General features: G+C 42.4%; 2 protein-coding genes across 14 annotated transcripts in view; one reads left to right on the top strand and one right to left on the bottom strand.

The window, feature by feature from the left end:
- Positions 1–18: 18 nt before the first annotated feature.
- TSTD2 (thiosulfate sulfurtransferase like domain containing 2) lies at positions 19–26,914 on the top strand. 3 transcript variants are annotated; one of them, XM_081511246.1, is made up of 10 exons: positions 19–178; positions 3,086–3,296; positions 8,641–8,954; positions 10,902–11,022; positions 16,300–16,425; positions 17,265–17,370; positions 20,626–20,744; positions 21,228–21,386; positions 21,933–22,071; positions 24,187–26,914. In XM_081511246.1, the coding sequence occupies exons 2-10, from the start codon at positions 3,129–3,131 to the stop codon at positions 24,474–24,476; spliced, it is 1,542 nt and encodes a 513-aa protein (XP_081367372.1). In that variant the 5' UTR covers positions 19–178; positions 3,086–3,128; the 3' UTR covers positions 24,477–26,914. The 3 variants fall into 3 exon arrangements, with proteins under 3 accessions (XP_081367372.1, XP_081367362.1, XP_081367382.1); XM_081511236.1 differs by lacking the exon at positions 19–178 and adding an exon at positions 211–325; XM_081511256.1 differs by lacking the exons at positions 19–178; positions 3,086–3,296 and adding an exon at positions 211–325.
- TMOD1 (tropomodulin 1) overlaps positions 25,784–27,763 on the bottom strand; it is a 91,187-nt gene continuing 89,207 nt past the window's right edge. For 10 of the 11 annotated variants that reach the window (XM_081511311.1, XM_081511269.1, XM_081511335.1 and 7 more), the window contains one exon: positions 25,784–27,362. In XM_081511311.1, coding sequence (XP_081367437.1) covers positions 27,298–27,362 — 65 coding nt within the window. In that variant the 3' untranslated portion in view covers positions 25,784–27,297. Of the gene's footprint in view, positions 27,394–27,763 lie in introns of all 11 variants that reach the window. The other variant, XM_081511346.1, reaches the window with a different exon arrangement.

Here is a 27,763-nt window from a genome sequence, read left to right as displayed (position 1 = left end):
CCACGCGGAGAGCACCGCCTCTTCCGCCAGGCCGAGCCCGCAGGCCGCGAGCCACGCCTGCAGGCGGGTAGTCTAGGAGGGACCCTCTAGTCCTCGCCTCCACTTCAGCCCCTCTCTCGGGGCCTCCCGGGGGTTTTCCCGGCGGCCCTTTCGCCAACTGCCTAACTTCCGGAGCGAGGTGCGGTAGGGCGTTCCTTCCTAAATACAGGCGGGGGCTGGGAGCGCGAGGGCGCCTGCGAGCGCGAGGGGGGCTGCGAGCGGTGGCAATTGGCTAGGCGGAGACCGCTCGGTGAAGAAAGATCTGAGAAAGGATCAGGACAGGCGGGTACGTGCTCATCTTTCTCCCACTTCCCGGCCTTTGCCGGCTGGGGAAAGCTGGGCGGAGAGATTAGGCCAAGCCCGGTGCGCGGGGTGAGGCCGGTGTAGGAGGCGGCTCCAGTGACGCGGGGATAGAAGGACCCTCTGAAGCGTGAGCCAGCTACTCCAGGGTTACTCTCTGGCCGTCATCTGATCTCTCGCTCCTCTGACTTGTGGTTTAGGAAGGAACGAGTGATTATTTTAGTAACGTTTTCAATAGTTATCGGGTACCTCCATATGTGTATTTGAATATCCCTGGCTCTGACATCTCTGGTGAGCGCTACAGCTGCGTATCTAACTGCCTTGTCCTTAGCCATATGAAATTTTCACATATCTGAAATGGAACTTTTGTTTCACTCTCCTGGCCTAATCTGTTCTTCCTTCAGTCTTACCCATTTCAGTAAATGGCACCATCCATTCTACTGCTTAATCCAAAAATTTGGATAGGTGTCATTCTTAGGTTCTTTTCCTTCACTTCCCAAAGAACAGTCTACCGGTAAACCCTGACGGCTCTACCTTCAGAACAGATCTGAATCAGATCACGTTACTCCTTTGTTTACAGCTCTTCAATGACCTCTTCTACAGGGTTTTACTCTCATCACTGTATTCCAACCACTCTGACTTCCTGCACCTGCAGTAAGTCAAGCTGTTTACCACTTGAGGAATATTTCCTTTGCCTGAAGATCTCTGCTCCTAAATCTGCATGGATGGCTCCTTGTCTCAGTTCAAACATCGGGCCCTTAGTGAAGTCTTCCCTGGCCACCCAATCACTCTTACTTCATTCGACAAATACATTGTATATGTCATGTGCCAGGCAGTGTTCTGGATGCAGAGGTGAACAAAAGAAAACTGCTTTCTTAGTGATGATGACTCATTCAGGAACCAGCAAACGATGCAATCAGGTAGTGAGTAAAAGTGGGAGAAGATGAGATTAAGGGAGATGGTGGATGGGGCTTTGTAAGGACCTTGGACTTGATCCTGGTACATTTAGAAGCTTTTGGAGGGCGATCTGACTTATTTTTTAATAGTTACCTCAGACTTCCCTGGTGATCCAGTGGTTAAGAATCCGCCTGCCATTGAGGGGACGTGGGTTCCATCCCTGGTCCGGGAAGATCTCATATGCCGTGTGGGGCAACTAAATCCTGCGTAAGTTTACTGAGCTCTGAGATCTAGAGCCCAGCAAGCCACAACTACTGAAGCCTGGGGGCTTAGAGCCTGTGCTCCACAACAAGAGAAGCCACCACAAGGAGAAGCCCCTGCACCACAACTAGAGAAAGTTTGTGTGCAGCAACAAAGACCTAGCACAGCTAAAAGTAAAATAAGTAAATAAAAATTTAAAAAAAGTTAATCTCTGTGGCTTCTACAGGAACAGGGCAGCTGGGCAACTGTAGTAACTCAGTCAAATGATGTCTTGAAGGAGGCTGGTAGTGAAGGTGGTGCAGTGTGGTCTGATGTGATTGTATTTCAAAAGCAGAGTTGATAGGCTTTTTAATCATCTGAAAAAAGAAGGAAATGAGAATCCCAAAGTTTTTGTCTGAGTAACAGGAAGAATAGAATTGTTGTTTACTGAGGTAAGGAAGACTGAGGAAGAGCAAGAATTTGGTTTTAACAGTTGCATTTGAACAGCTTCCTAGCCCTCACCACAGTCCTGCAGGGTAGATACTGTCATCCCCATTTTACGCTTTTGGGAATTAGAACTCAGAGAAGGTAAATATCCTGCCCAGATTCACTTACTTGCACCCAGCTGCACCACAATCCAAAGCCCATACTTTCCCTAGTCTTTCTTGTTACTCTTCACATTTATCACTTGTAACATTTGCTTTATAAAAGAATACATCAGGTTGGTGTACTGTGTTCCTTTTGACAAGATTTGGCCATAGTAGCAGTTTGTATATTTCTTTTGGCTCATTTCTTTGAGCTTCCCTGGTAGCTCAGCTGGTAAAGAATCCACCCACAATGCGGGAGACCTGGGTTCCATCCCTGGGTTGGGAAGATCCCCTGGAGAAGGGAACAGCTACCCACTCCAGTATTCTGGCCTGGAGAATTATGTGGACTGTATAGTCCATGGGGTTGCAAAGAGTCGGATATGACTGAGTGATACAAAATATAAGTTTGACTCATTAAAATGAGGCTCTCTAGATAGTTATTTCTTCTAAGGAAGGGAATTTGAGTAGCTCAAAAATTAGGGGACAACAGAGAAGAGTATTTATAATTAAAGTTACTAACACACAGCTTGGTTGATTTTGGTTGCACCTGGTACTTTTTTTTGGTATGTTTTCCCCTAAATGTTGGCATGGCTTACCCTCTAATTCAGGTTTCTGCTGAAATGCTTCTGTCTCAGAAAGACTTAAAACTACCCTCTGAGTTCTAAAGAGTCCCTCCATCACTCTTGTCTCCTTACCTTGCTTATTTGTCTTCATAGCCCTTTCTACCATCTGATTTTTTTTAAAAAGGCAGTTTAATTCATTTGTTTACCTCCTCTCTCTCCCCACTGGAAAAAAGTAAGCTCTAAGAAAGAAGAGACTTTCTCTGTTTCTTTCACTACTACATCTCCAGGGCTTAGAACAGTGCAGGGCCTAGAGTTGGTGCTAAATAAATATTTCTTGGATGAACAAGTGAACGAATGGATAGCTTGGGCTACTGGGCCATGCTCATTTGCATGATTGATTTACTTCAAGTAGTAATCAAAGACTTGGACGTTGTTGTTTTTCCCTTGCTTATTTCCTAGGTGATAGCAGAAAGAACCTACCCCACGGCTGGAGCCAAACCAGATGCCTTCTTCCACTTCACCAGACCAAGGAGATTATGACCTGGAGGCCTGTGTTTTAAGGTTTTCAGACCTGGATTTGAAAGACACGAGTCTTATCAATCCCAGTAGCAGTCTCAAGGCAGAGTTAGATGTCAGTACAAAGAAGAAATACTCATTTGCAAAGAAAAAGGTAAAATTGCTGTTGATGTTTCAGGATCATGTAGGTACAGTTAATGTAGATATATCTAGAAGTAACTCATCAAGGTTGTCCTCCAGGGAGTGGAGCGCTGGTGAGACACCAGGCTGCTGCCACGTTCACAGTAAGTTCTAGTCAGGTCTGGTCACATTTGTCACTTGTAACATTTGCTTTACAAAAGAAAGACTGCATCATGTTGGGTACTGTGTCCAGTGATTAACCAGATCTTAGTTAATCTTAGTTCAGTGCCAGGCAAAGGAGGATCACAGGAAGGTATGGCTCGGAAACACCTAATTTATGGTGGAGCCTTAGTCATAGAAGAACAGACAGGTGTTAGGGCAGCTGCTGTCTAAGACTCCTGATCCAGTCCAGCTGGCAGGGCTCGGTTGGTTGGGAGAAGGAACAGAGTAGCTTGGAATGCTGCAAGCTTACCAAGAATTGGGTTCCAGTGTGGTAGTATGGATGCTGTTCTTCTGGGCCATTTATGCTTTTTTCAGGGATCATTGACTAAACCCTTCTCCTCCTGCTGAAGCTCAAAGGAAAATGACTTGACTGAAGAAATACAGTTGAGACTTAGTTTTCTTACCTCCAGGCTTTTGTTCCTCTTGCAAAATCATCTTATATTGGCTCCACGTCAATGAAGAATAGATGTCTCTTCTTATAACTTCTATACTCTACCCTTCTGCCTGCATCCCACACAGATTTCCTTGAAAATGAAACCCAAAGGATACAGATGTTTTGTTGTTGTTGTTATTTTGCAATAATTTCAAACCTACAGAAAGGCTGCCAGAATTCTATGGAGGATCGCCTTTGCCCAGCAGCTCCATTCATGTTTCATCAGTTGTCTCAAATGGCTTGTATAGATCCACTCTAAGGTCACATGTTTAGTTGTTATGTCTCAAAAGTCTTCAATCTGGACCACTTTTAATTTTTTTTTCCTGAAATCATGACGGTGATTTTTTAGAAGGTGATAGTTGAGTTACATGTAGGACGTCTCTCATGATTTTTTACTCATGTTTCCTTGTGATTAGATTCAAGTTATGGTTTTTGTTAACAAGACTGCCCCACAAGAGACACTGTGTTCATCCGGTTGCATTCTGTCAGGCAGTCACAGTGCCAATTTGTCCTGTTACTGGCGATGTTAACTTTGGGTATCTGATTCAGGAAGTGCCTTGTCAGATTTCTTTGCTTTAAAATTATTGTTTCCCTTTTCAGTTCAGTTCAGTCGCTCAGTCGTGTCCGACTCTTTGCGACCCCATGAGTTGCAGCACGCCAGGCCTCTGTCCATCACCAACTCCCGGAGTCTACCCAAACCCATGTCCATCGAGTCAGTGATGCCATCCAACCATCCCCTTCTCCTCCCGCCCCCAATCCTACCCAGCATTAGGGTCTTTTCCAATGAGTCAACCCTTCGCATGAGGTGGCCAAAGTATTGGAGTTTCAGCTTCAACATCAGACCTTCCAATGAACACCCAGGATTGATCTCTTTTAGGATGGATTGATTGGATCTCCTTGCAGTCCAAGGGACTCTCTCAAGAATCTTCTCCAACACCACAGTTCAAAAGCATCAATTCTTCGGCGCTCAGCTTTCTTCACCGTCCAACTCTCACATCCATACATGACCACTGGAAAAACCATAGCCTTGACTAGACGGACTTTTGTTGGCAAAGTAATGTCTCTGCTTTTAAATATGCTGTCTAGGTTGGCCATAACCTTCCTTTCAAGGAGTAAGCGTCTTTTAATTTCATGGCTGCAGTCACCATCAGCAGTGATTCTGGAGCCCCCAAAAATAAAGTCTGACACTGTTTCCACTGTTTCCCCATCTATTTGCCATGAAGTGATGGGACCAGATGCCATGATCTTAGTTTTCTGAACGTTGAGCTTTAAGCCAGCCTTTTCACTCTCCTCCTTCACCTTCATCAAGAGGCTCTTTAGTTCTTCTTCACTTCCTGCCATAAGGGTGGTGTCATCCGCATATCTGAGGTTATTGATATTTCTCCCGGCAATCTTGATTCCAGCTTGTGTTTCTTCCAGCGCAGCATTTCTCATGATGTACTCTGAATATAAGTTAAATAAGCAGGGTGACAATATACAGCCTTGACGTACTCCTTTTCCTATTTGGAACCAGTCTGTTGTTCCATGTCCGGTTCTAACTGTTGCTTCCTGACCTGCATACAGGTTTCTCAAGAGACAGGTCAGATGGTCTGGTATTCCCATCTCTTTCAGAATTTTCCACAGTTTATTGTGATCCACACAGTCAAAGGCTTTGGCATAGTCAATAAAGCAATAAAGTTTCCCTTTTAGTTATTCACTATTTGAGGGAAAATAGTTTGAGACTATGTAAATAGGCTATTTCACAATGAACTTTCATCTACCAGTTTTAGATCCATTGGTGTTTCTTTGCTTCAGTTGATTATTACTGTGATGATTTCTAAATGGTGACTTTCTAATTGCTTCATTCCTTCTATATTTCTTACTTGGCAGTCTTCTGTAAGGAAGAGCTTTCTTTGCTCCCAATTTATTTGTATCAGTGTGTATTCAAGAATGCCATTTTATTCAGTGGGTGATAATCCCTTATCATCATTTTTTATTTTGATTCTCAGATCATCTCAGATTTGGCTGGGATTCCAGCTGGTATCTATGCCTTTTTGACTTGCCCCCATCATTCTTTGAATATTTCCTTACTTTCTGATTTAACAAGATGTTTCAGGGTCATATTGTTCTTTCTCTGTCTCATCCCTGGAGTCAGACATTTCTTCAAGGAACACTGGTTCTTTCTCATGGAGAACTGTGGAAAACCAAAACCAAGGGGCTAGATAAACTCACTTCTACTAAGTTGCTGCTTCCTTCTCTCAGGACATCTGGTGGACAGAGCTAAGCACAGATGGTGGATAGAGCTAAGAATTTATATAGTTAAAAACACATTTCTATATATCATACTTTTATATTTACTTTCATATCAGCATAAACCAGATGAGTTCATACTCTCGGAACCTTCAGTTCCATTCCCATATCACCAGGTTTATTCTCTCTCCTTATATTTATAACTTCCCTATATGATGAAGTTTGATGGCAAACCTAGCTCTCTGTAGTCCCAGTATGTATACTTAATTGGTTATTCCCCTGTATGCAGTCAGTCTCCCCACACTGCCAAGCTGCCTCCTCCATCAGGGCCTGCCTTCCCGACACAGGCCTCACCCCCTCTGAGCTACCTTCCTAGCTCTGGCCTGCCTCTCTCTCCTGAGCAGACCCCACATGGGCCCTGGCTGCTGCTGGATCCTCAATGCCTTGTTCAAAAGGCCCTAAAAGACCAGTGGCAGGCCACATTAACACTGGGCCTCCCACCTCACTCACGCCTGCCTGAGGACTTTTGATGAAGGAAGAAGGGAGGAAAGAAGGAAAAAAAATTCAGATTATATACTGCATTTTTTTAAGGATCATGACTTCTTGAGGCCTCAATGATGCTAATGAGGCCTTGGATACAGTACCTTACATTTATATATAAACTAATAGTCATAGTAATTATTGATGTACAGTAATTGTCAACTGAAATAATTGCGTAATGCTTAGCCTGTTCCTTGTAAAAAGTATTCTCCTTCTTTCCTTATAAGTCTTTCCTTCTTAGTACCCTCAACTAGAGAACAAGATTTGAAGTTCTAAGTATAATACAAAGAAGCACTCAAGTTGACATACTGCTCTTTTTTTTTTTGGCCTATACAGAATGATAACTGCACGAGAGGCTAAAAAGTGCCCTCCAGTGTAATTTCAGACTACCCCATCCTGCTTCAGTCTGGGACAATCCAGATATGGTTGTGTACAGATCAAGGAAGATCTAAAAATGATGCTCCATATTTATAATTATTATTCTTCAAAGTGCCCAATTTTGGATGCTTTACAGTAGTCTTCAGATGCATTAAGAAAATTGTTTAAATATTACATTAATATAAATTGTTATTTATTTTAAACAATCTTAAACTATATAAGCACTGTGTGTGTGTGTGCACGTATATATATATATAAAATGTAAAAATATTAATACCTTTCTTTCTAGAAACCAAGAGGGAAAATATCTTGAAAGACTGATAATCATAGATGCCATAAACTGTACCATAATGTATAAACTTCAATTTTGACATCAAAAAACACCATAAACAAAGTTGAAAAACAAATGACAAGCAGAGAAACAAATTTGAGTAACTATGATCAATAAAAGGTCACTAAAACTACTTACAAATCAATAAGATAAATGCCACAGTAGAAAAATAGGCAACAGGTATGAACAGGCAAACTAGAACATAGAATCAATATGAAAAAATATTCAACCTTACTACAAATCAAAGATCGGAAAATAAAAACAGGGTATTTATTTTGCTTTTTATTTGGGTCAAAATCGAAAATACTACAAAAAAATTTAATACTGATAAAATGCTGTGGATAAAATGGAATCCTCATGCATTGCTGCTGAATGTATAAATTGGTAATGATTTTTCAGGTAATCACTACTTAATCACAGTTTAAAATTTATGCTTCTTCACCTCCAAAATTTTCTTCTAAATATTTATTCTAAGTAGATGGTTAAAGAAGTATAGAAAGATATATGCTGACATGCTCATTCACCATTGCTTATAATTGCAAATATTGGAAACAAAAAAAGCTCATTCATTTAGAATTGGTTAAAAGAATTATGGTACATCTATAATTTTCTCTTCTGTTTAGTTTTTTTTAACAATTCGCCTAAATCCTCTTGATAATAACAATAAAGTTATCTTCCAAAAACCAAATCAAAACATTTGGTACATTTCTTTCCATGCTTTTCAATACACTTAAAAAAACTTTATTTATTGGCTGCATTGGGTCTTAGCTGGGACATGTGGGGTTTTCACTGTGGCTGTGGCTCTAGAGCACGCAGGCACAGTGGGCTTGGTTGTCCCATGGCCCGTGCGACCTTAGTACCTGGACCAAGGATCAGACCAGCGTTCCCCACACTGGAAGCTGGATCCTCAACCACTGGACCACCAGGAAGTCCCCTCAATGTACTTTTTTATGTAATTGAGATTACATGATATAAGCAAATTTTATTCAATTTTTTCCATTTCACATTATACCATAAATATTTTCCCATGCAGTTTGAAACGAGCTGCTTAATATTCCATAGTAAGTATATTCCATAATTTCTTTGACCACTTCCTTTCTGAAAGAAGTTCAGTCTCTCAGGAAGTTCTGCAGAATTGTAGGACCTAAAACTAGAAACCCCTATGGAAAAAATTTCACTGAGACTTTCATTCTAACCTAAAACCTAAGGTTATTTACTAGTGACATATTTGAAATGTAATTGCAGGCATTTGCCCTTTTCGTTAAAACTAAAGAAGTTCCAGCACCTCCTTGTGAATGTAAAGAAAAATGGTGGAAATGCTGTCAGCAACTATTTACAGACCCAACCAGCATCCACAGACACGTGGCAACCCAACATGTTGAGGAGATTTGCCATGAGACCGCTTCCGTTTTAAAGCAGCTGGCTGTGACATTGAGCACCTGCAAGAGTCTTGAGTCTGCAGATAAAAGGAACCCTTTCAAAGAGGACCTTACCCGTAACCAAGAAGTGTCTACTTGGCTCCCTGATATAAGCTGCTTTAACCCTGATGAGCTGATAAGGTAAGAATTTCATTCTGTACCTTTTGTTTCATTGAAAAATGTTTTTCCAGTTGGAATGAGATACCACCCATCCACTAAAATGGCAGATCCTTAACACACAGAATTTCTCTACCGCCTAAGCTAGGCCGATAAACATGTTCTGTGTGTAATAGAAGACCTATAGGTATAGCCTATGCAGTAGCGTATACCTATGCAGCTGGCAGTGCACTCTAGGTATCTTGGAAGCCATCTTATGTCTTTACTTTTCTAGGGAGAGGTAAAGAACAGAAAATGTTATTTCCAAAGAGAAGTTGGAAGGCCCAGAGATGTTCATGATTCCTCTACCCTGAAGTGTCAGCTTAGAAAGGGGTTTTTATTACCAGATGTGGTTTTCTGAGCTGAATATGTTTTAGAAAGTAAATTAACTTCTAGAACTAAGGCATAGGGTTAGAAGTTTAGATCTGCCTTTGAAAACCTCACCACATCATAATATTATGTAATTGTAGAGGACAGATTTCTGACTTTAAGGAACTCCTAAACTATTCAGTGAATAGAAAATGCCCACATTTGATAAACTTTTGTCACTGGTCTTAATGCCAGTTCCTTTTGCTTATCAGAAAGAAGAGAAAGAAAGAGAACTGAACTTGGAGTTAGACTTGAGCTAGTCACTAAATTCTTCATACCTTTACATCCTCACCTCTAAAACTGGAAATAATGCCAGCTCTGCTACCTCACAGAATTGCTCTAAGAATTATATAAAATGATGATGGTAAGAGCTCACGTGAACTGTTAAGTGCTATACAAATGTGGTCTCTTCATTTCTGTATGGACCTGCTTTTTAGTTAGAAGAACAAAGAAAAAGGATACACAAAACATTTAGCAGATGGTATAAGACAAGCTATGCAATTATCACTTAAAATCATGTGGCTCAGATGATAATTTGTTACAGGAATTTAGAGAGAGGAAAACAGATACACTAACAGACAAGCAGGTGTTAGAGGAGACTAGGCCCTGAAATAAGAGGGCATTGATGAGAGAGTCACAGAGTTCAGAGCTGGATGGGACCTGAATTACCATCTATGACAGCATTCTCTAAAATGTCTCTACAGCACTAGCTCTGGAGGGTGCTCTCAGGTATTGAAAAGAGGTGCTAAAGACAATTAAATTGGGGAAACATTACGTTAAAATGTTCTTTTTTTTGCAGAACTTCGCAGAGCCTTCAATATATGAGGGGCTCTCACTGTGACTCTCAAAGAGGGAGATACTGTCTGCAGGATTTCTCAGACAAGTGATTTCATGGACTAGCTTCAGAGCACACTTTGAGAAAGGCAGTTTATGTCAGTCCTCTGGTTTTACAGTTGAGGAAATCAAGGCTCAGGGATAAGACACCCACCCAGGGCCCATGACGAGTTAGTTAAAGTCAGCACAGTGCAGTGGGAAGAGTATGGATTCTAGTGTCAGAAGACTGGTGTTCCAGTCCTGACTGTCCCTTTGCATCTATTTCATGCTGGATGAACTGGGCTCAGTTCACTGAGCTATAAAATGGGGATGATAATAACCTGTCTCATGGGTAAGAAGATTACATGAAAAAATGAAAGTGAAACTTTTTTGTACAGAGAGAGATTCAAAACAGATACTGCCTTTTCTTAGAGTATAAGCCAGAATGGACTCAAATTTAAAAAGGGGTTATTAATATCTGTTTCATAGATATGATGATTAAACAAGGAAATCAAAGTAAGCTCACTTTTTAGAAAGGAAGCAGTTTGGTGCAGGTATTGTCTTCTTTAGAGCAAATACAGACCAGAGTTGCTTCTCAATCCAGGAGAAGAATGATAGTTAGGAGCCAGGGCAGGCATGAGTTGCTCCATTAGGCCTTCCCTCTTGACTCTGCCTGAATCTGCTTTATGAATTGTAGCCTTTTCATGCCAGTGACTCAGTTGCTCTTTCCCCATGGTTTTCTTTTTATAGTGGCCAGGGCAGCGATGAAGGGGAGGTGCTACTTTATTACTGCTACTGTGACCTGAAGGATCCTGACTGGGTCTGTGCCTGGCAGACAGCTCTGTGTCAGCATCTGCACCTCACGGGCAAGGTAACACTTTCTCCCTTATCACTTACGCTTCACAGGGCTTATCTTGCCTCCACCTTGGCTTGCTTGTTACAGAAAGGATTCACCAGTTGGGTTCTTAGAAGTTAGTGAAATCATGCTAAGCATTTAAATAGAATACTAAATAGCTATTAACATAATGTTTTCTGTTGGTGGGAATATAAGCTGGTACAGCCACTGTGGAAAACAGTGTGGAGATTCTTCATAAAACTAAAAACAGAATTACCATATGATCTAGTAGTCCCATTCCTTACAATAATATATATCCAGACAAAACTAATCCAAAAAGATACATGCACCCTTACATTCATAGCAACACTATTCACAGTAGCCATCAACAGATGAATGGATAAAGATGTGGTACATATACATATACTGAGATACTACTCAGACATTAAAAAAAGAATAAAATAATGCTATTTGCAGCAACATGGATACAACTAGAAATTATTACAGTCAGTGAAGTCAGACAAATACCATGTGATATCACTTACATGTGGAATATAAAATATGATATAAATGAACCTATCGATGAAACAGAAATAGACTCATGGACATAGAGAACACTTGTGGTTGCCAAGGGGGAAGGGGCTGGGGGGGGATGGAGTGAGAGGTTAGGGTTAGCAGATGTAAGCTATTACACATGGAATGGATAAATAACCAAGTCCTACAGTATAGCACAGAGAACTACAATCAGTATCTTGTGATAAACCATAATGGAAAAGAATATTAAATATATATATAACTGAATCACTCTGCTGTACAGTAGAAATTAGTGGAACATTGTAAATCAATTACACTTCAGTTAAAAATAAAACGGTGTTTTATAAGACTATATAAAGGTATAGACCAAGGATCAGCAAACTTCAGAGCCACATAGTAAATATTTTAGACTTTGCACAAAACTACTCAACCTTGGCATTTTAATATGAAAACAACCATAGACAATATGTAAAAGAATGGGTATGGCCAGGGGTTTCCCTGGTGGCTCAGTAAAGAATCTGCCTACACTGTGGGTGACCTGGGTTCAATCTCTGGATTGGGAAGATAACTGGAGAAAGAAATGGCAACCCACTCCAGTATTCTTGCCTGGAGAATCCCATGGACAGAAGAGCCTGGTGGGCTACAGTCCATGGGGTCACAAAGAGTCGGACACGACTGAGTGAGTAAGCACAGCACATGTTCCAGTAAAACTATGTAAAAGTAGGCATTATATTCTGATTCTTTGCTTGATAGCTCAGTTGGTAAAGAATCTGCCTGCAATGCAGGAGACCCTGGTTCGAGTCCTGGGTTGGGAAGATCCCCTGGAGAAGGGAAAGGCTACCCACTCCAGTATTCTGGGCTGAAGAATTCCATGGACTGTATAGTCCATGGGGTTGCAAGGAGTCGGACACGACTGAGCGACTTTCACTTCACTTCAGCTGGAAAAATGTTTTATAGAACTGTACATACAGGTGTGATACCAAGTTGCTTCTTAATTTTCCTAGAACATGTCAGTCCTTGACCATTTTATCGTTTTGTTTCCTTTCTCTCTTGAATTCAAGAGGATAGGAACTTCGTCTTAATCGATTGATGTACTGTCAGTGCTAGAACAGGGCTTCAAATATAGCAGACAGTAAATATTTGGAGAAGGCTGAATAAAAAATGAATGTTTGTAACAAAACCACAAGCATGTGTAAAAAGATGACAAGTAGTAAATATCAAAATGTTAGTCATGATTATCTCTACATGATAGGATTATGAATTAAAAAAAAATCTTTGATAATTACATACATATATATATATACACATACACACATATATATATATTCCCTCTGGTTATGACACTAACCTTTCCTACACTTGTCCCAGGTTTTTATTTCCTGAGGCAATCACTTGATCAGTGATATTTTTCACACCCATGTTTTCTTGCAGATAGTGACTGAAAGTTGCATTTACCTCATCAGTTCATCACGAAGTCCTGACATTTCTGCCTCTAACATATCTGTTGATCCTCCATTTCCACCTCCTTAGACCTAGCCCCACCCTCTCTTACCTCATTCCTTTCAGTAGCTTCCAGACTACTCTCCATTCTTCCATCTTTGCCCCCATTTAATCATTTTCTACACAGCAGCCAGAATGATCTTAAAAAGGAAATGAAATCCTCTCCCTCCCTCCTCACAATCTTTCAGTGTCTATGCAGTGTATTTAGAGTAAAACCCAGATCCTTAACGTGCCCTTAAGTTTCCTGCACACTTTGGCCCCTTCTACCTTTTGTACTTTTCTGATGCCATTCTTTACTCACTGCTGCTGCTGTCGCTTCAGTCGTGTCCGACTCTGTGCGACCCCATAGACAGCAGCCCACCAGGCTCCTCCATCCCTGGGATTCTCCAGGCAAGAATACTGGAGTGGGTTGCCATTTCCTTCTCCAGTGCATGCATGCATGCTAAGTTGCTTCAGTTGTGTCCAATTCTGTGCGACCCTATGGACAGCAGCCCACCAGGCTCCTTCATCCACAGGATTCTCCAGGCAAGAATACTGGAGTGGGTTGCTATTTCCTTCTCCCTTTACTCATTACACTCCAGCAAAATAGCCTTTCAGTTTCTTGGAGCCCACAAATTTTTTTTGGTGCCTTTGGGCCTTTTTACAAGAAAACTTTCTTCAAGGAACTTTCCCACAGCCACTCATTTCTCCTAATTTTTACTTAGTCTCCACTTCTCAGTTTTAGTGACACTTTGTCAAAGACATCTTTCCAGACCTTTAATCTAAATTCAGTTTTCCAGATATACTATTTCACTGCATCTTGCAGTTATTTTTCATAGCACTTGTCAGTTTGTGACTTTTATCTTAATATCTGTGACCTTCCTTAGTTTGTAGGTTCCCAAAGGGCAAAAACTATGTATTTTTTAATCACTGTGTCAATTCCTGGCAAAATTGCTGGTGCATTATAAAAAAAAAAAAAAAAGAACATTTGTGGCTTATATACATATATCATCATCTGTATTTAGAGAACACTTTGAAAGATGGAACATAAACCTGAGTGCACAAAACAGGCGATGAATCTCTCTGTAGTTTGGGGCAAGGTGAACTGGCAGTGAGGGTCTCTACCCACAAGGTGGCAGCACCTCCCTGGCTCTTAGGTTTAAATTCTAAGGCTTCAGGGATACCTGCCAAGTTTTCAAGTTTCGTGTTGGTAGGAGATTTGGAAGAATGTTGGCATTTGTAGGGAAAGGGGAGAACTTGAAAATTCTAGAATTATGGAAAGAAGCTTCTGACCCCTTGCTATATACTTCTTACTGCCTCAAGAAATTTGAGCAAATACATTAGAGGCTTTAGAAAGGAAAATTATAAGAGATGGACCCCAAAAGATCTGGTTTTGAATCCCAGATCTACCACCCCCTAACTCTGTGCCCTTGGGTAAATTACTTGATTTCTCTTAAATTACTTGATTTCTAAGCTTCTGTTTCCTTTTTGTCAAGTGGGAATTATGATATCTACCTTTCAGGATTATAATATAAAGACAGGAACTTTATAATATAAAGGTGCTCATTAAATGCTAACTGTTGCTCTTCATCTCTGAGGTAAAGGCTTTCCTCACCTAGCAGCTACTTTGAAGGTTTCAGTTGAGGAATTCCTCAATAGGAGCTGAAAGTCTAATGCATGGGTTTTAGAAGTTGCCCATCCTCAGTATTCAGGGAGTGCACATACTTATATTTTATTTGGGTTCTGGGATTAAAATAACATAGGGAAGAGTCTTCTGGCTTACCCAAAAGACAGTTACACAGAAACCTTTACCTCTTCATCATATTTGCCCCTGTCAGAGACAGTTTTAGGGTAGATTTCCAGTTAATGCTGGCTCAGCTCTATTTTTCTATGTTGTCCCTTAAAAAAATGAGTTGGTAATAGGTGCAGTAGCCTGTACAGCAGAGATGGCATACGCTTCCTGCTTCCCTTTGTCAGCCCAGATCAGGCTCACTAGACTGCATCTCTTTCTCAAGGAGCCTGGATGTGACCCAGAATCATGGAACTCTGGAGAGCTACTGCTAGTGAGTAGGTCCTGGCTTGTGAAATGAATCCCATTTCTATCCATGCTCTAAAGAATTGAGCCAAGTAACAATGTAATAATATAGAACTCTGCTCTAAGTTACTTCTCTTTCCAGAGAATACCATGATACACAGTGTTGCACTTTCTAACTTTAGAAAGCTAGCTCTTCTAAAGATGATCCATCTTTAAACTTATCTGAAGGGTTTTGAGGTACCAGAACAAGTAACTTTGCAGGCCCCCCAGAGCATTGCCTCTTAGGGTAGGGGCCTTAATCCATGCTTTAATGTCCCCCAACCAGTGAAGCATTTCAGAGAGAACAGAGGGTTGAGAAGCCAGAAATCTTCAGGTTTGGATACACATTTGCTCAGCAAATACGTATCTAATGCCTACTGTGGGTAGGTACTACTCTAGACACTGAGTATGCAACAAGGAACAAAGCAGACACAAGCTCCTCCCAGTAGGTGGGTTTGCAGTGGTGGGCTTACGTGCCCCCCGCCCCCCACCCCACAAACCATGCAGAGAGTGCTCGCGTGTATTCCCGGCCCTCAGATGTGCTCTGTGCTTTAGGACTTGAGGAATATCTCCTCAGCAGTTTTTCATTATTGGTTCTTTTTCATCTCTCTTATCAAGATGAAGAAATTGAGGTTCAGAAAAGAGAATTTTCTCAGGGCCACTTGGCAAGTTAAGTGGCAAAGTTGAATCCTGATTCTAGATCTGCTGCCCTGAATTTAAGTTAAGCTTTGGCCACTGGACAGCTGGATCATCATAGCAAATGGGACTTTCCAGTTGTTTTAACCATTTTATTCTCTGGTTCAGCATATGTTAACTGAGCACCTCAACTGAACTGTGGGCAGTGCCATTTCAGAAAACTGCAGGCATCTTTGTGTGGTAACACTCTGGTGTCCATAGCAGTGTTTCTGCTTTTCCTGTTAACTTCATCAATACACATGAACCTGTTCTGCCCTGCAGAAATCTAAACTGAGCTACAAATATGGGCTTCCCCAGTGGCTCAGTGGTAAATAGTCTGCCTACCAACACAGGAGACGCAGGTTTGATCCCAGGGTTGGGAAGATCCCCTGGAGGAGGGCTTGGCAACCCACTCCAGTATTCTTGCCTGGGAAATCCCATGGACGGAGGAGCCTGGCGGGCCACAGGGTAACAAAGAGACACAACTTGCCAACCAAAACAAAGAGAAACACGGACGGCTGCATTCCTTTTTTCACTGTTTTGTGTCTCAGGTTCGAATTGCTGTGGAAGGAATCAATGGGACTGTTGGTGGAAGCAGACTGGCCACCAGACTCTATGTCAGTGTCATGCTTTCCTGCCCACTGTTTAAGGATTACCTGTATAAGGATGATTTTAAGGTAAGAGAGATTGAAAAGAAAAGGGATTGAGAGCCATTTGCTTCTGCTTCAGTGCCTCTTCCCACTCCAGGCTACGAAGAAGATCACCATAAAGAAGTAAGCCGTGCTGGACAGAACACCACTTCCCCTCTAGGTCTTGAGACAGCTCAGTAGAAAGAGTATGCTCCTTTCAATTCATCTTCCAAGTTGCCACCACTTGATCATGGGCCTTTTTATGTAGAATAAGGACATTACAGCTTACACACACTAAACTCTCAAACTTAGCCATGTTTGCTCACTTGAGAGACCACCTGTTTCAGGGGATCACTGCGTGTTCAGTAAACTTGGTGGGATCAGACCAGTACTCACACCACAGCGGGAATGAAGCTGATGCTCTCTGAAGGAGAGACTTTATGTTGGAGTAACTTGATGCTTTAGTGTCATGGGTTACAGAGGTGGTGGGAAATGCCTTGCTAGTAAGTGTTAGTGTTGGTGATGATGATATGAAAAGAAAAGGTTGTGACTCCTGAACAAAAGCTTGGATGCAAGCTTACATATAGAAATTGCTCGGTAGTGTTTCAGTTTTATAGTTAAATGCTTATTGCTATAGAAACACTTTTTCAATTTGACATTTCTACACATGGTAGATACGCAATAAAGAAGTGCCAAATATAAGATTACATCTGTTGTGTAATAATAGGGTAGCTGAAGTATTAAGAAACCTCAAATTAGGAACAGCTCTTTCAGTGCGGAGAAGGGAGTTAGAGCATAGAATGTTCCAGATAATTCAACTTAATAAATATCTCATACCTGGAGATGGGAAAGAAAGACTGTATTCTGTTTTGTTTCTCATTGGCTAGACCAGCAAAGGAGGAGCTTGCTGTTTTCCAGAATTGCGTGTTGGTGTGTTTGAAGAAATCGTGCCCATGGGGATCAGTCCCAATAAGATCTCCTATAAGAAGCCTGGTATGCTTGCTTTAAGAAGAAACATTTTCCTTTTCTTCATAGGGACAAATCTTAATATGGAGACAAATGTGAAACCTAGACATTCTGATCAGCAAGAGTTGTAGTGAATTCTCTCTTAGAATGGCTGTGGGGCGGCTGACACTCGTGTCATTCAGTGCTCAAGCTGGCTCTTCTCTTTGGTGCTCTGATGATTGGAGACTCACTGCTTAGAATGACCTGGCTTAGTTCTTCTTCTTGGTGATGGTTTGGAAAGAAATTGTTTTCTCTTTCCAAAGGTAGCAATTTGGGAAGAGTGTAATTATTACTTGTAAATAGTTCATCAAATGGATAAGACATACAGACTTTTTGCTATAGGAAGCAAGCAGCTTTCAACACGAAAGCAGTTTGTTTGCAACTGCTCTAGAATATTCTCTTTCCCCCCTCACTCATGGGTACCATACGTGGTTGAAAGACATTTGTTTGGCTGGGGTTTTTGTTTTACTTTTTACTATTAAAAATTTCAAACATTTTAAAAAGTAGAAAAAATATTACAGTGAACGCCCATGTTCCTACCCTGCAGCTTCAACAATGACAGATTCAAGGCCAACTTTCATCAATCCCCACTTCCTTCCCCCAAACTAGATTATTTAGAAGAGAATCCTGATGTCATGTCATTTCATTCCTATTTTAGTAGATATTGCTAAAAAATAAAAGGATTTTTTAAAAATAAATAATTATAAAACCATCATATCCAAAACATTTTAATAGTAATTACTCTAATATTATTGAATATCCAGCCTGGGCTTAAAATTCCCAGTTATCTCATAATTTTTAAAGTTTGTTTCTATCTGGATTCAAGTAAGGTCTACTCATTGTGATTGAGCCCTTTAAGTCCCTTTTAACCTAGAGCCTCCATCTTTTATTTAACCATGCAGTTTATTTTTTGAAGGAATTAGAAAATTTTGCTTGTAGCATTTCCTACAGTCAGGATAATGCTGATTGCATCTCCATGTAATGTTCCTCTGTCTTCTGTGTTTCCTGTGAATTCTAGCCACACTTATGGTAGTGCTATCTAACAGGAAGATAATGTGTGCCATGATGGAATTTTACATTTCCAGTAGCTACATTTAAAAAAAATAATAATACCCTTTATTTAATGCAGTGTAGCCAAAATATTATTTCAACTTGTATCCAATGTAAAAAATTATTAATAAGATATTTTAGGGGCTTCCCTGGCGGCTCAGTGGTAAAGAATCTGCCTGCCAACGCAGGAGACACAAATGTCCCACCTGGCTGCAGAGCAACGAAGCCCGTGTGCCACAACTATTGAGCCTGTGCTCTAGAGCCAGGGAACTGGAACTACTGAGCCCATGTGCCACAACTACTGAAGCCGGTGTGCCCTAGAGCCTGTGCTCTGCCACAACAGAAACCACCGCAAGAAGCCTGCACACTGCAACTGGAGAGTAGCCACTGCTCACCCCAACTAGAGAAAAGCCCATGCAGCAACACAGACCCAGTACTGCCAAAAATAAATAAAAACTATAACAACAACAACAGAGAGATATGTGACCTTTTTTTTGGGGGGGGGTATACTAAGTCCTTGAAATTCTGCATGTGTCACCCTTATTACAGCACATCTCAAACCCCATGTCCAGTGCCCGTTAGCCACATGTTGGCTAGTGGCTACCATATTAGACAGCTCACATCTAGAGACTTGATCAGATTCAGGTTTGATTTCCATTTTTCTTTTCTTTCCTTTTTTCCCCCAAGTCTACTTCATAGGTAGTAGTGTCTCCTTTCATCAGGAAACAGAAAGGTCTGGCTGGCTCTGTGTTCATTTTTTAATATGTAAATGTTTAAAAAGAAGGATAAGAGTTAAACCAGAGGGAAATGGGAGTAAGATACAAGCAGCTGGGGAAGGAGACTCATGTATGAGGACAGAAAGCCCCAAAGGGCCGTGTCTGTGTAGTGTCCTTACCTTGGCAGGAGGACCTCGTCAGCACTACAGGACCTCGCCGTGGAGGTGAGGGGAGAATGGGCTCCAGGCAGTGCTATGCTGCCTTCCTTTGAGCTGCATTGTTTGAAGGCATTTCTTCTAAGCAGGTCTATGTGAGTCACTGTTTGATCAGGCCTCCACAGGGCCAGGAGAGTAGCCACACTAATAGCAGCAGCAGGAAACAGGTTGGGTTCCCTGCAGCTCCCTGTAAGGGGAAGGCTCAGCAGATTTCCATGCTTGTCATCACAGTTTTGAACCTCCCTTTCCACCCCACTGTTTTGGTGCCTATAATTATGTGACAGTCACATATAAAATCCGGCCTTGTTACATTCTCCCTGCAATCCTCAGATGGGCAGGCAGGAATCTAGATTCCTCGGTCATGCTCTGGGTCTCTAACCCCATCTGGGTACCCAGCAGCTTCAAGGGGCTGCTGGGATCCATCCCTGAGTGGTGCTGTCAGGATCGATCATGAGTGGTAACTGACGCACCAGAGCCCCCACCCATGAGGTGTGGTTGCTCCCCTGCCAGATTCACCAAAAGTTCTTCACAAACTACTGAGATGTCTGCACCCGTAAAGGTATAGGAATATTTCTCCCCTAGAGAGTAGAGAAGGCAAAAGGCCCCAGTAGACCGGTTCTTTCCTTTTAGTCTCCTTGTATTTTACTTCATCTTCTTTCTCTCCTTCTGGCCTTTCATCTTTTCTCTCTTGCTTCTTTCTCATATTTCATTCCTGCTGTCAAACCCTTTTCTCTTTTACTCACGCACACAAACTTAGACACATTCTTTGTTGTATTTTTTAAAGACTTATTCAAACTTTGTTCCATAACCATATGCTCACACCTTCCTGAGGTTCTTAACCTTGGACTTGATGTTGGTATAGAACAGTTTCTAAAGCCTATAGTCAAGCATATACATGTCCAGACCCCTCCATGTACAGGAACACTTGAACACTGGCCGTAACATGGACCAGCAAACCCACATGGCAGTTTACATCTCTACAGTCTGGCTTTTATCATTGGGTTAGGCCAAGTATGAGGATGCAGAATTCTTTGACTAATTATTTCTAAACTGCCAGGTCTCTACAGTGCTTATCTTAGGAGAGAGAGGGAGGACATGGAATTACTACATTCTGTCATTATGCTGATCAGATAGCATTATTTTCAGACATAACTGTAATTATGAAGAGGAAAGGTTTAGGTGGGGAGGAACAAATGGAAATCAGTGGGCTGGGCCCTGTGTGATTTGGTTTTGTTTTTAACCAATTTTTTGTTTGGTTTTAGGAATCCATTTATCCCCAGGTGAATTTCATAAAGAAGTAGAAAAGTTTCTGTCTCAGGCAAATCAAGAAGAAAGTGATACTATCCTATTGGACTGCAGAAACTTTTATGAAAGCAAAATAGTAAGTAAAACCACAACTGAGTTCCCACAGCACAGCATGTTTCTGAAGGGGACGCTGTGTGCCCACCTGTGGCCCAGTCAGTGGCTCTCCTCCCGCTGCTAGCAGAGAAAACCCAAGCCTTTGAACTCAGAATCTGGTGAGAAAGGCTAAGAAAATATGGATTAAAGAAAGACATCTTGCACAAAATGAACTGTCTCCCATATGCCTACCCCTTGACACTTGTCAGGATCTTGTCAGGTTTGCCTTGGGCAACCTCTCCAGTTCCCCAAGGTCTCTGAATGGGTAACCCAAAGCCCACCCAGCCTTGTTTCTAAGTTCTAGCTCTTGAAGTTTGAAAGGTCAGAGTATGGGATGAAAATGGCAGCGAGCAAATGCTTCCTTGCCAAGGCAGGGCTGAGGAGTGGTGTTTGACACAGAAACAATCTTTGTTCTTACCAGGTATGTTTTTCTGACAATTTTATTTCTTCTGCTTCTATATTGTAGGGACGATTCCAGGGCTGCTTAGCCCCAGACATCAGGAAATTCAGTTATTTCCCTAGCTACATTGATGAAAATCTAGAACTTTTCAAAGAGAAGAGGGTGCTGATGTATTGCACTGGGGGCATCCGTTGTGAGCGGGGTTCAGCCTACCTGAAAACCAAGGTGAGTTACCAACCTCAGGGCACTGCAGGCATGGAGGCGAACGAAGCTCCCACCCCCAGCCAGCAGGATTTATTGTCCCCTTCTATGGTTCCAGCATAGAGTTTCTAAGTATAAAATATGAAGTTCTTAAATCTCAAGATGTGAAAAGCACTCATCAGTATAAAAGGGCAAGACTCATCAAGTACAAAAGGGAAAGATTAGTTGACATCTCCCTTTTCCTAATCCTTTTGCTTGATGCTGAGAAGAGCAAATTCAGTAACATTACATGTCCCAACAGGTGTCTACCTATATTTAGGGAGCCACAAAAATAGTTGAGCCTCCCAGGATCTAGAGAGTGAAGGCCCTGACTGCTGTCCTCAGCCATTCCCCTAGCAGGCAAGGTCTGGCCAGTTGGTTCCTCTCCCCCCTTGGTCAGCAGTTCTTCAGTGTCCCACAGGGGAACCAGGAGCCCCATTTTGGCTTTCCTACCACATGTCGCTTCTCTGTGGAGCTTCCTACTGGTCTCTGCTAGTCTCCTCAAATTTCCTCTTGTGTTTCCACACACAGGGAGTGTGCAAGGAAGTGTTCCAGCTCAAGGGTGGCATCCACAAGTACCTGGAGGAGTTTCCTGATGGTTTTTACAAAGGGAAGTTGTTTGTTTTCGATGAGCGTTATGCTTTATCCTTCAACAATGACATAGTGTCAGGTAGGTCAGCACTGGCTCAGAACCGGAACTCCTGAGCAGGCACACCCTCTGTATTAACTTTCTGGAAGGCAGGCCAGTACTGATTACTTGACAAATAAAGCAAGGGAAAAGGATTGCACAGCACCACCATTTCCCACCAGAGCTGGGGATGCAGTGGTGGAGCAGACAGAACCCTGACCATTAGGAGGCCTGGGTTGGGATCTGACTCTGTTGTTTACTAGTTAGACAAGTCCTTTAAAATGGGGATAACCTCACTCACTCTGTCCACTTGCTAAGAGTTGAACTAACAGGCTAAATCCAGGGTCTTAACCTGGAGTCGATAATATTCTACTAAGGGGGCCTGTGAATTTGGACTGGAAAATAATTTCATCTTTGGTTTCATAACCCCTCACTAAATATAGCACTTCAATTATGAATATAAGAAGCAAATCAGGTGTATTGGATGTACTTGTGACTTTGTCATCAATAGAAATCACAGCATTTTCATTATTACAGCTGCTGTGAATATTTCAAAATAGCATTTATGTGCATCATTGCTTCAAAATGGAAAGTTATTAGGCCCATCACTAAATCTTATTATTTTATGTGTTAAATACCATACTGTATCCCAGACTCTGAAGAATAGTTATTTTGTATTTCTGTATAGTTGGTTTCCTTTGTGATCCTATGTATTTTCTGCATTTTAAAAACATTTTTCCAAGAATAGTCTTCACTAGACTGTAAAGTAACTTCACAGCACAAATAAAAGAACCCCTGGTTAGATGATGTGTCAGAGAAGGCAATGGCAACCCACACCAGTACTCTTGCCTGGAAAATCCCATGGATGGAGGAGCCTGGTAGGCTGCAGTCCATGGGGTCACAAAGAGTCAGACACGACTGAGCGACTTCATTTTCACTTTTCACTTTCATGCATTGGAGAAGGAAATGGCAACCCACTCCGGTGTTCTTGCCTGGAGAATCCCAGGGACGGCAGAGCCTGGTGGGCTGCCGTCTATGGGGTCGCACAGAGTCGGACACGACTGAAGCGACTTAGCAGCAGCAGCAGCAGCAGTTAGATGGTGTGTGGACACATGTGTTATGCATGTCTAGAGTGGTGAGTAGGGCATTCCAAGGTGGGAGCTGAGCCCAGGGCCAGAGGCAGAGTGGCTACAGGAAGCCTGTGGTGAGACTGTAGTCTGGAGTCCACAATAACATGTGGTACCGGATGAGAACAGTCAGTAGGAAGAGGATGAAATTAATCTTTAAGAAAATGGATCTTTCTCCTGGATGCCACTGTTCTGAATGGGAAAGGTCATAAGCAGACAACCCTAGTGACTGTCAGAATTTTTTAGAACTTCTTTGACCAGGGACTGAGATTGAATTAACACCTGGATAATAAATAAGATGGGAGCTTGATTTCCTCTCTCCTTTCTTCTTGATGTTTTTATTCATTTTAATGGTCTTATTTTGTCTCTCTTATTGGAAGCAACTTCAGATCTCTAATGGCGCTAGAGGGAGAAGAAAGGGGGGAGAGAGGGCCCAAAGGTAGCTTAGATAAGCTGGCTGAGGAGACTTGAAGAATGGTATTATCAGTGGTAATAGGATCAGCAGGGAAAGGGGGCTGAGAAAGTAGATACATGAGCTTTAGGACTTTGTGGTCGAGTGTACCCTGGCCAGAGTAGATCCACAGGCCTGGGGAGACGGGTATGGACTGCAGAATTTCGATGTGCAGTCACCTGTATTCAGGCGTGTTGTGTCTCAGTGCAAAAGGGAATGGTGTTAAGGAAAAAGGCCAACAAAGGGTGTTGGCCAGCTTGGGACTAATTAATGGAACAGAGAAACGTTACTACCTGTTTTCTAAATGGGGAAAAGAAAAATGGGTCCATGAATGCTAGAATCAAAAGACAATTCCCTGAAGCAACCTAACCCAAAAAAGTGGGGATGGGTGGGGGAACCTTGTTGGTTAGAAGACAAGAGATTTACACTGTTCAGAAACCTTCCCCAGGCCCGAAAGGATACATTAGATGCTGATGAGCAAAGGGCTAGGTTTAGGAACAGGAGAAGTGCCTGTCTACACGGTGTGTGCACACACACGTGTGCTTGTGTTTTTGTAACAAGGCTTTTCTTTCTTCCCAGAGTGTTCCTACTGTGGGGTCCCATGGGACCACTATAAACTCTGCTCCACCCCCCAGTGCCGCCAGCTCGTCCTGACCTGCCCTGCCTGCCAAGAACAAGGATTCACAGCCTGCTGTGTCACGTGTCAAGACAAAGGGAACAGACAGGCTGCAAGCCCAGTCCAGAGCAGCTTTAAAGAGGAATGCGAGTGTACAGCCCGACGGCCACGTGTACCGAGGGAGCTCTCACACCAGGGGCCTCTCACAGCGGGGGCCACTCCCCTCAAGCCCAGGGCCCAGGCTGGATGTTGATGGGGACAGGCCATGCTCATGGGAGCGGCCCCCTCTATGTTTCCCCAGGCCTTCACACAGCTAGGTTTGGGGCCACCATGTATTGGAGAATGTTAGGGCTGCACTAGCAGAGAAACAGGGAACTTCAGAGCTGCCAGAGCCACCATGGTCAGCTGGTCACCATTGTTGGCACCTGTCCTCCACAAGAGAAGGGAAGAGGAATTTGGGTGCTGACCTCTTACCAGAGACATTCTGGCTCAGAAGGTGCTAGAGCACAGAAAAAGGTGAGCTCTGTGGGATCCCAAAGTTCCTAAGGGAGAGAGCCTTGAACCTGGTGACCTGCCCTGCCCCTTCTGCACCATGCAGCAGGGCTGGCAGTAGTCATTTTTCTCATCAGCAAACCTGTCTGTCCTGATGGCAAAAATGAAAGCTATGTGGCCCTAGAAGTGGACTTCTCAGAACCGGGCCTCTTAGGTCAATCCACTATCCACCCCTACCCTTTCTTCCCTGCTGGCCTCAGAGCACTGGACCAGGATCTGCCAACTACAGCATGTGGCCCACCTCTTTCTCTAAATAAAGTTTTATTGGACTAGCCACAGCCATTCACTTACATATGATCTTTGACAGAATTAAGCATTTACAAGAAAGACATTATGGCCTGCAAAGCCTACAGTATTTACAGGTGTACCTCGGAGATGCAGATTCAGTTCCAAACCACCACATCAAATGAGTTACACGAACTTTTTAGTTTCTTAGTGTATATAAAAGGTATGCTTACATTATGCTGTAGACTGTTAGTGTACAATAGTATTGTGTCTAAAGAAACAATGTATATCACCTAATTAAAATTTTTTATTGCTAAAAAATGCTGTCATCTGACAATGTGGGGTTGTCACAAACCTTTAATTTGTAAAAACAAATATCTGTGAAGCACAGTAAAGCAAGGTATGCCTGAACTATCTGGCCTTTTACAGAAAAAAAAACCTAGCCACCTCAAGTCTAGATGAACAGTTCATCTGGCGGAGGAGATAGTCTTAAAGAAGATGTGGCCATCTTCATTTTTTATGGATTTGTTTTCTGAGAGATTTCCCTGTAATAGTTTCTGCTTCCCTCAACACCAACACTACTAGCTCTTAAGTGTCTGAGAGAACCACATTATGAGCTCGATGACACTGACATCTGGGCAGTAGTTTTTAGGTAAACACCTCAGAACACAAGACATCCTGTGTGAGGTTACTGAGCACTGCTATGGTGGTTTCCCAGCCTCTGGCCAACACATCATGCACATGTCCCTGGCCCACAAGTCCCAAGAAACACATGCACAGCCATCCATAGACCAACAGATTTAATATTATATTGCAGTTTCCAGTGATGCAGAATACAGCTGCAATTGTGTTTCAAGGAGAAGCTGAGTGGGGCTGGCTGTCCCTGAAGCACAGAGCCACTCCTGGGCCCATCTGCAGCCTCAGTAGGCACTCCTCCATGGTGGTGAGGCCCTGGCTCCATCTCTGGTTGCCCTGTACTGTCCACATCATTACAGTTCAGTATGCAAGACTTTTTTCCATCAAAAGCCTCTCTGCTCAGTGCTCTGCAGCTTAGTCTATGTTCGTCTGCTCTTTGCCCTGTCCTTTGTCGTAAGATTTGCTGAATCACTCATGAAAATAACTCCCCAAGCAGCAGAAATACTGGTTTAACTGGCACTGTGGTATATTAAAAGGCACAAGGGCAGTGTGGCTTAACATCTTTGCTGGATCCCAGGAGATGCACATGATGTTAAAAAGGGATCTGGCAGAGATGCCAAAATTACATTTTCAGAATTCACCATCTTGGGTGGTTTGGCCAGGTTTCCTAATTCTTAAATATCTAGACTGTCTTCACCATTGCCCTTTAGAGGCTTCATTTACAGGCGAGATCAGTGGTGACTTGTCTAATAAGTGATGTGACAGGGTGGCTGAAGTCTGTAAGCATAAGCCACGATGGACTGGAAATTCATCTCAATAGTGATTTACCTCACATAAGGCATTGGCCCACTACTGACTGTGCAATTATGAGTGTTTTCAAGTATTTGGCCATAGGTTTTCACATCCATTGTAAGGCTGGCATTCGGCAAGCAAACAATTCTGACTCCAGTGTTGTAAATAAATCCCAGATGTTGATAAAGAACACCCAGGGAAATGCTTGTTGCCTGGAATTGGTTTTTGTTTTTTTTAAAAGGATGGTTTTTAAAATTTGAATTTTCATTACTGGCTTTTTCTATCACTTCCTGGTAACCAGCAAAAGGATCCTTCTTTGACTGCTGGCAGAGCTCTGTGGGCTTGTCTTTCTTGATCCAGAAATCAATTTAGCAACTTTAATCTTGAGGTTCTTAAAATTTAAAGGAGGATTAATAAATAATGATGATCTGTTTGTTAAAGAGCTAAGATCAAATTTGTAATAAAATATTTTATAATGCTTTTCAACCATGTGGAAGAGGGTGCTGTTTGTTCATGTTACACATTTTAAATATACCTGAAACACCACATACCAAGGTCACTGAAACTGGACTTCTGGGGTTAAGTCACTGCTGCTCTAACATCGTCTTCAGTAAGATCTGCCGGTTCAGGGGCTTCTTAGTTTTTAAATAATAAACAGACTGAATTTCTGTGACTAAAGAAAAAATTCACATTAACCATAGTTTATAAAATTTTCAACTACAACCACTAGCTAACCTAAAACTTTAGTGCATGAAGAACTGAACCACAACAGGGTTTGTGCTGGCATCCTGCCTTCCGGTTCCCACTGCAGAGCACAGCTTATCAGGAGAACACGTCCAGTTCAAAGGCGTGGTCGGCACCCGCACACACTAGACGCCGCTCCGGCACTTGGGAATGATGGGCCCGGTCAAGTCTGCCAGCCTCCTCTTCCTCACTGGAAAGGAATGGAGATGAGACGTGAGCAGCTGTCCCTGGGCCCCAGAACCACCACTGTGGCTCCGAGAGCGCCGGGAAGCTTCTCAATAACTTTGCTGAGCACACTCTGAAGTCTGTTGTTTTCAAAGGACAGCTTGTGAGCCTTCACTGAGAGGAGAGCCTGTAGTGGTGTAAATTCATTCATAAAGTACTTGTGAAGCGCTGGCCACACAGGTGTAAAACCCGCTTTATCCAACTCTGCTGTCGTCCTTTGTGTACAGAGGCCCCATGGTTGAAGATCCTTACTTCAGGTCAGATACGGGTTAAGTTCAGTCCATCTTAATGAATCTTAACCTGCTGGTAAGGTTTCCCTCGGCCCTTCCTCAGAGTTCTTGGCCTGCCTGTGTAAACAGCAGCATC

The sequence above is a fragment of the Giraffa tippelskirchi genome, chromosome 1, assembly GCF_054371585.1.
Source record: "Giraffa tippelskirchi isolate mGirTip1 chromosome 1, T2T-mGirTip1v1.2.pri, whole genome shotgun sequence".
NCBI lineage: Eukaryota > Metazoa > Chordata > Mammalia > Artiodactyla > Giraffidae > Giraffa > Giraffa tippelskirchi.
Note: the sequence above shows the minus strand (reverse complement) of the source record. Positions and strands in the feature narration are given on the sequence as shown.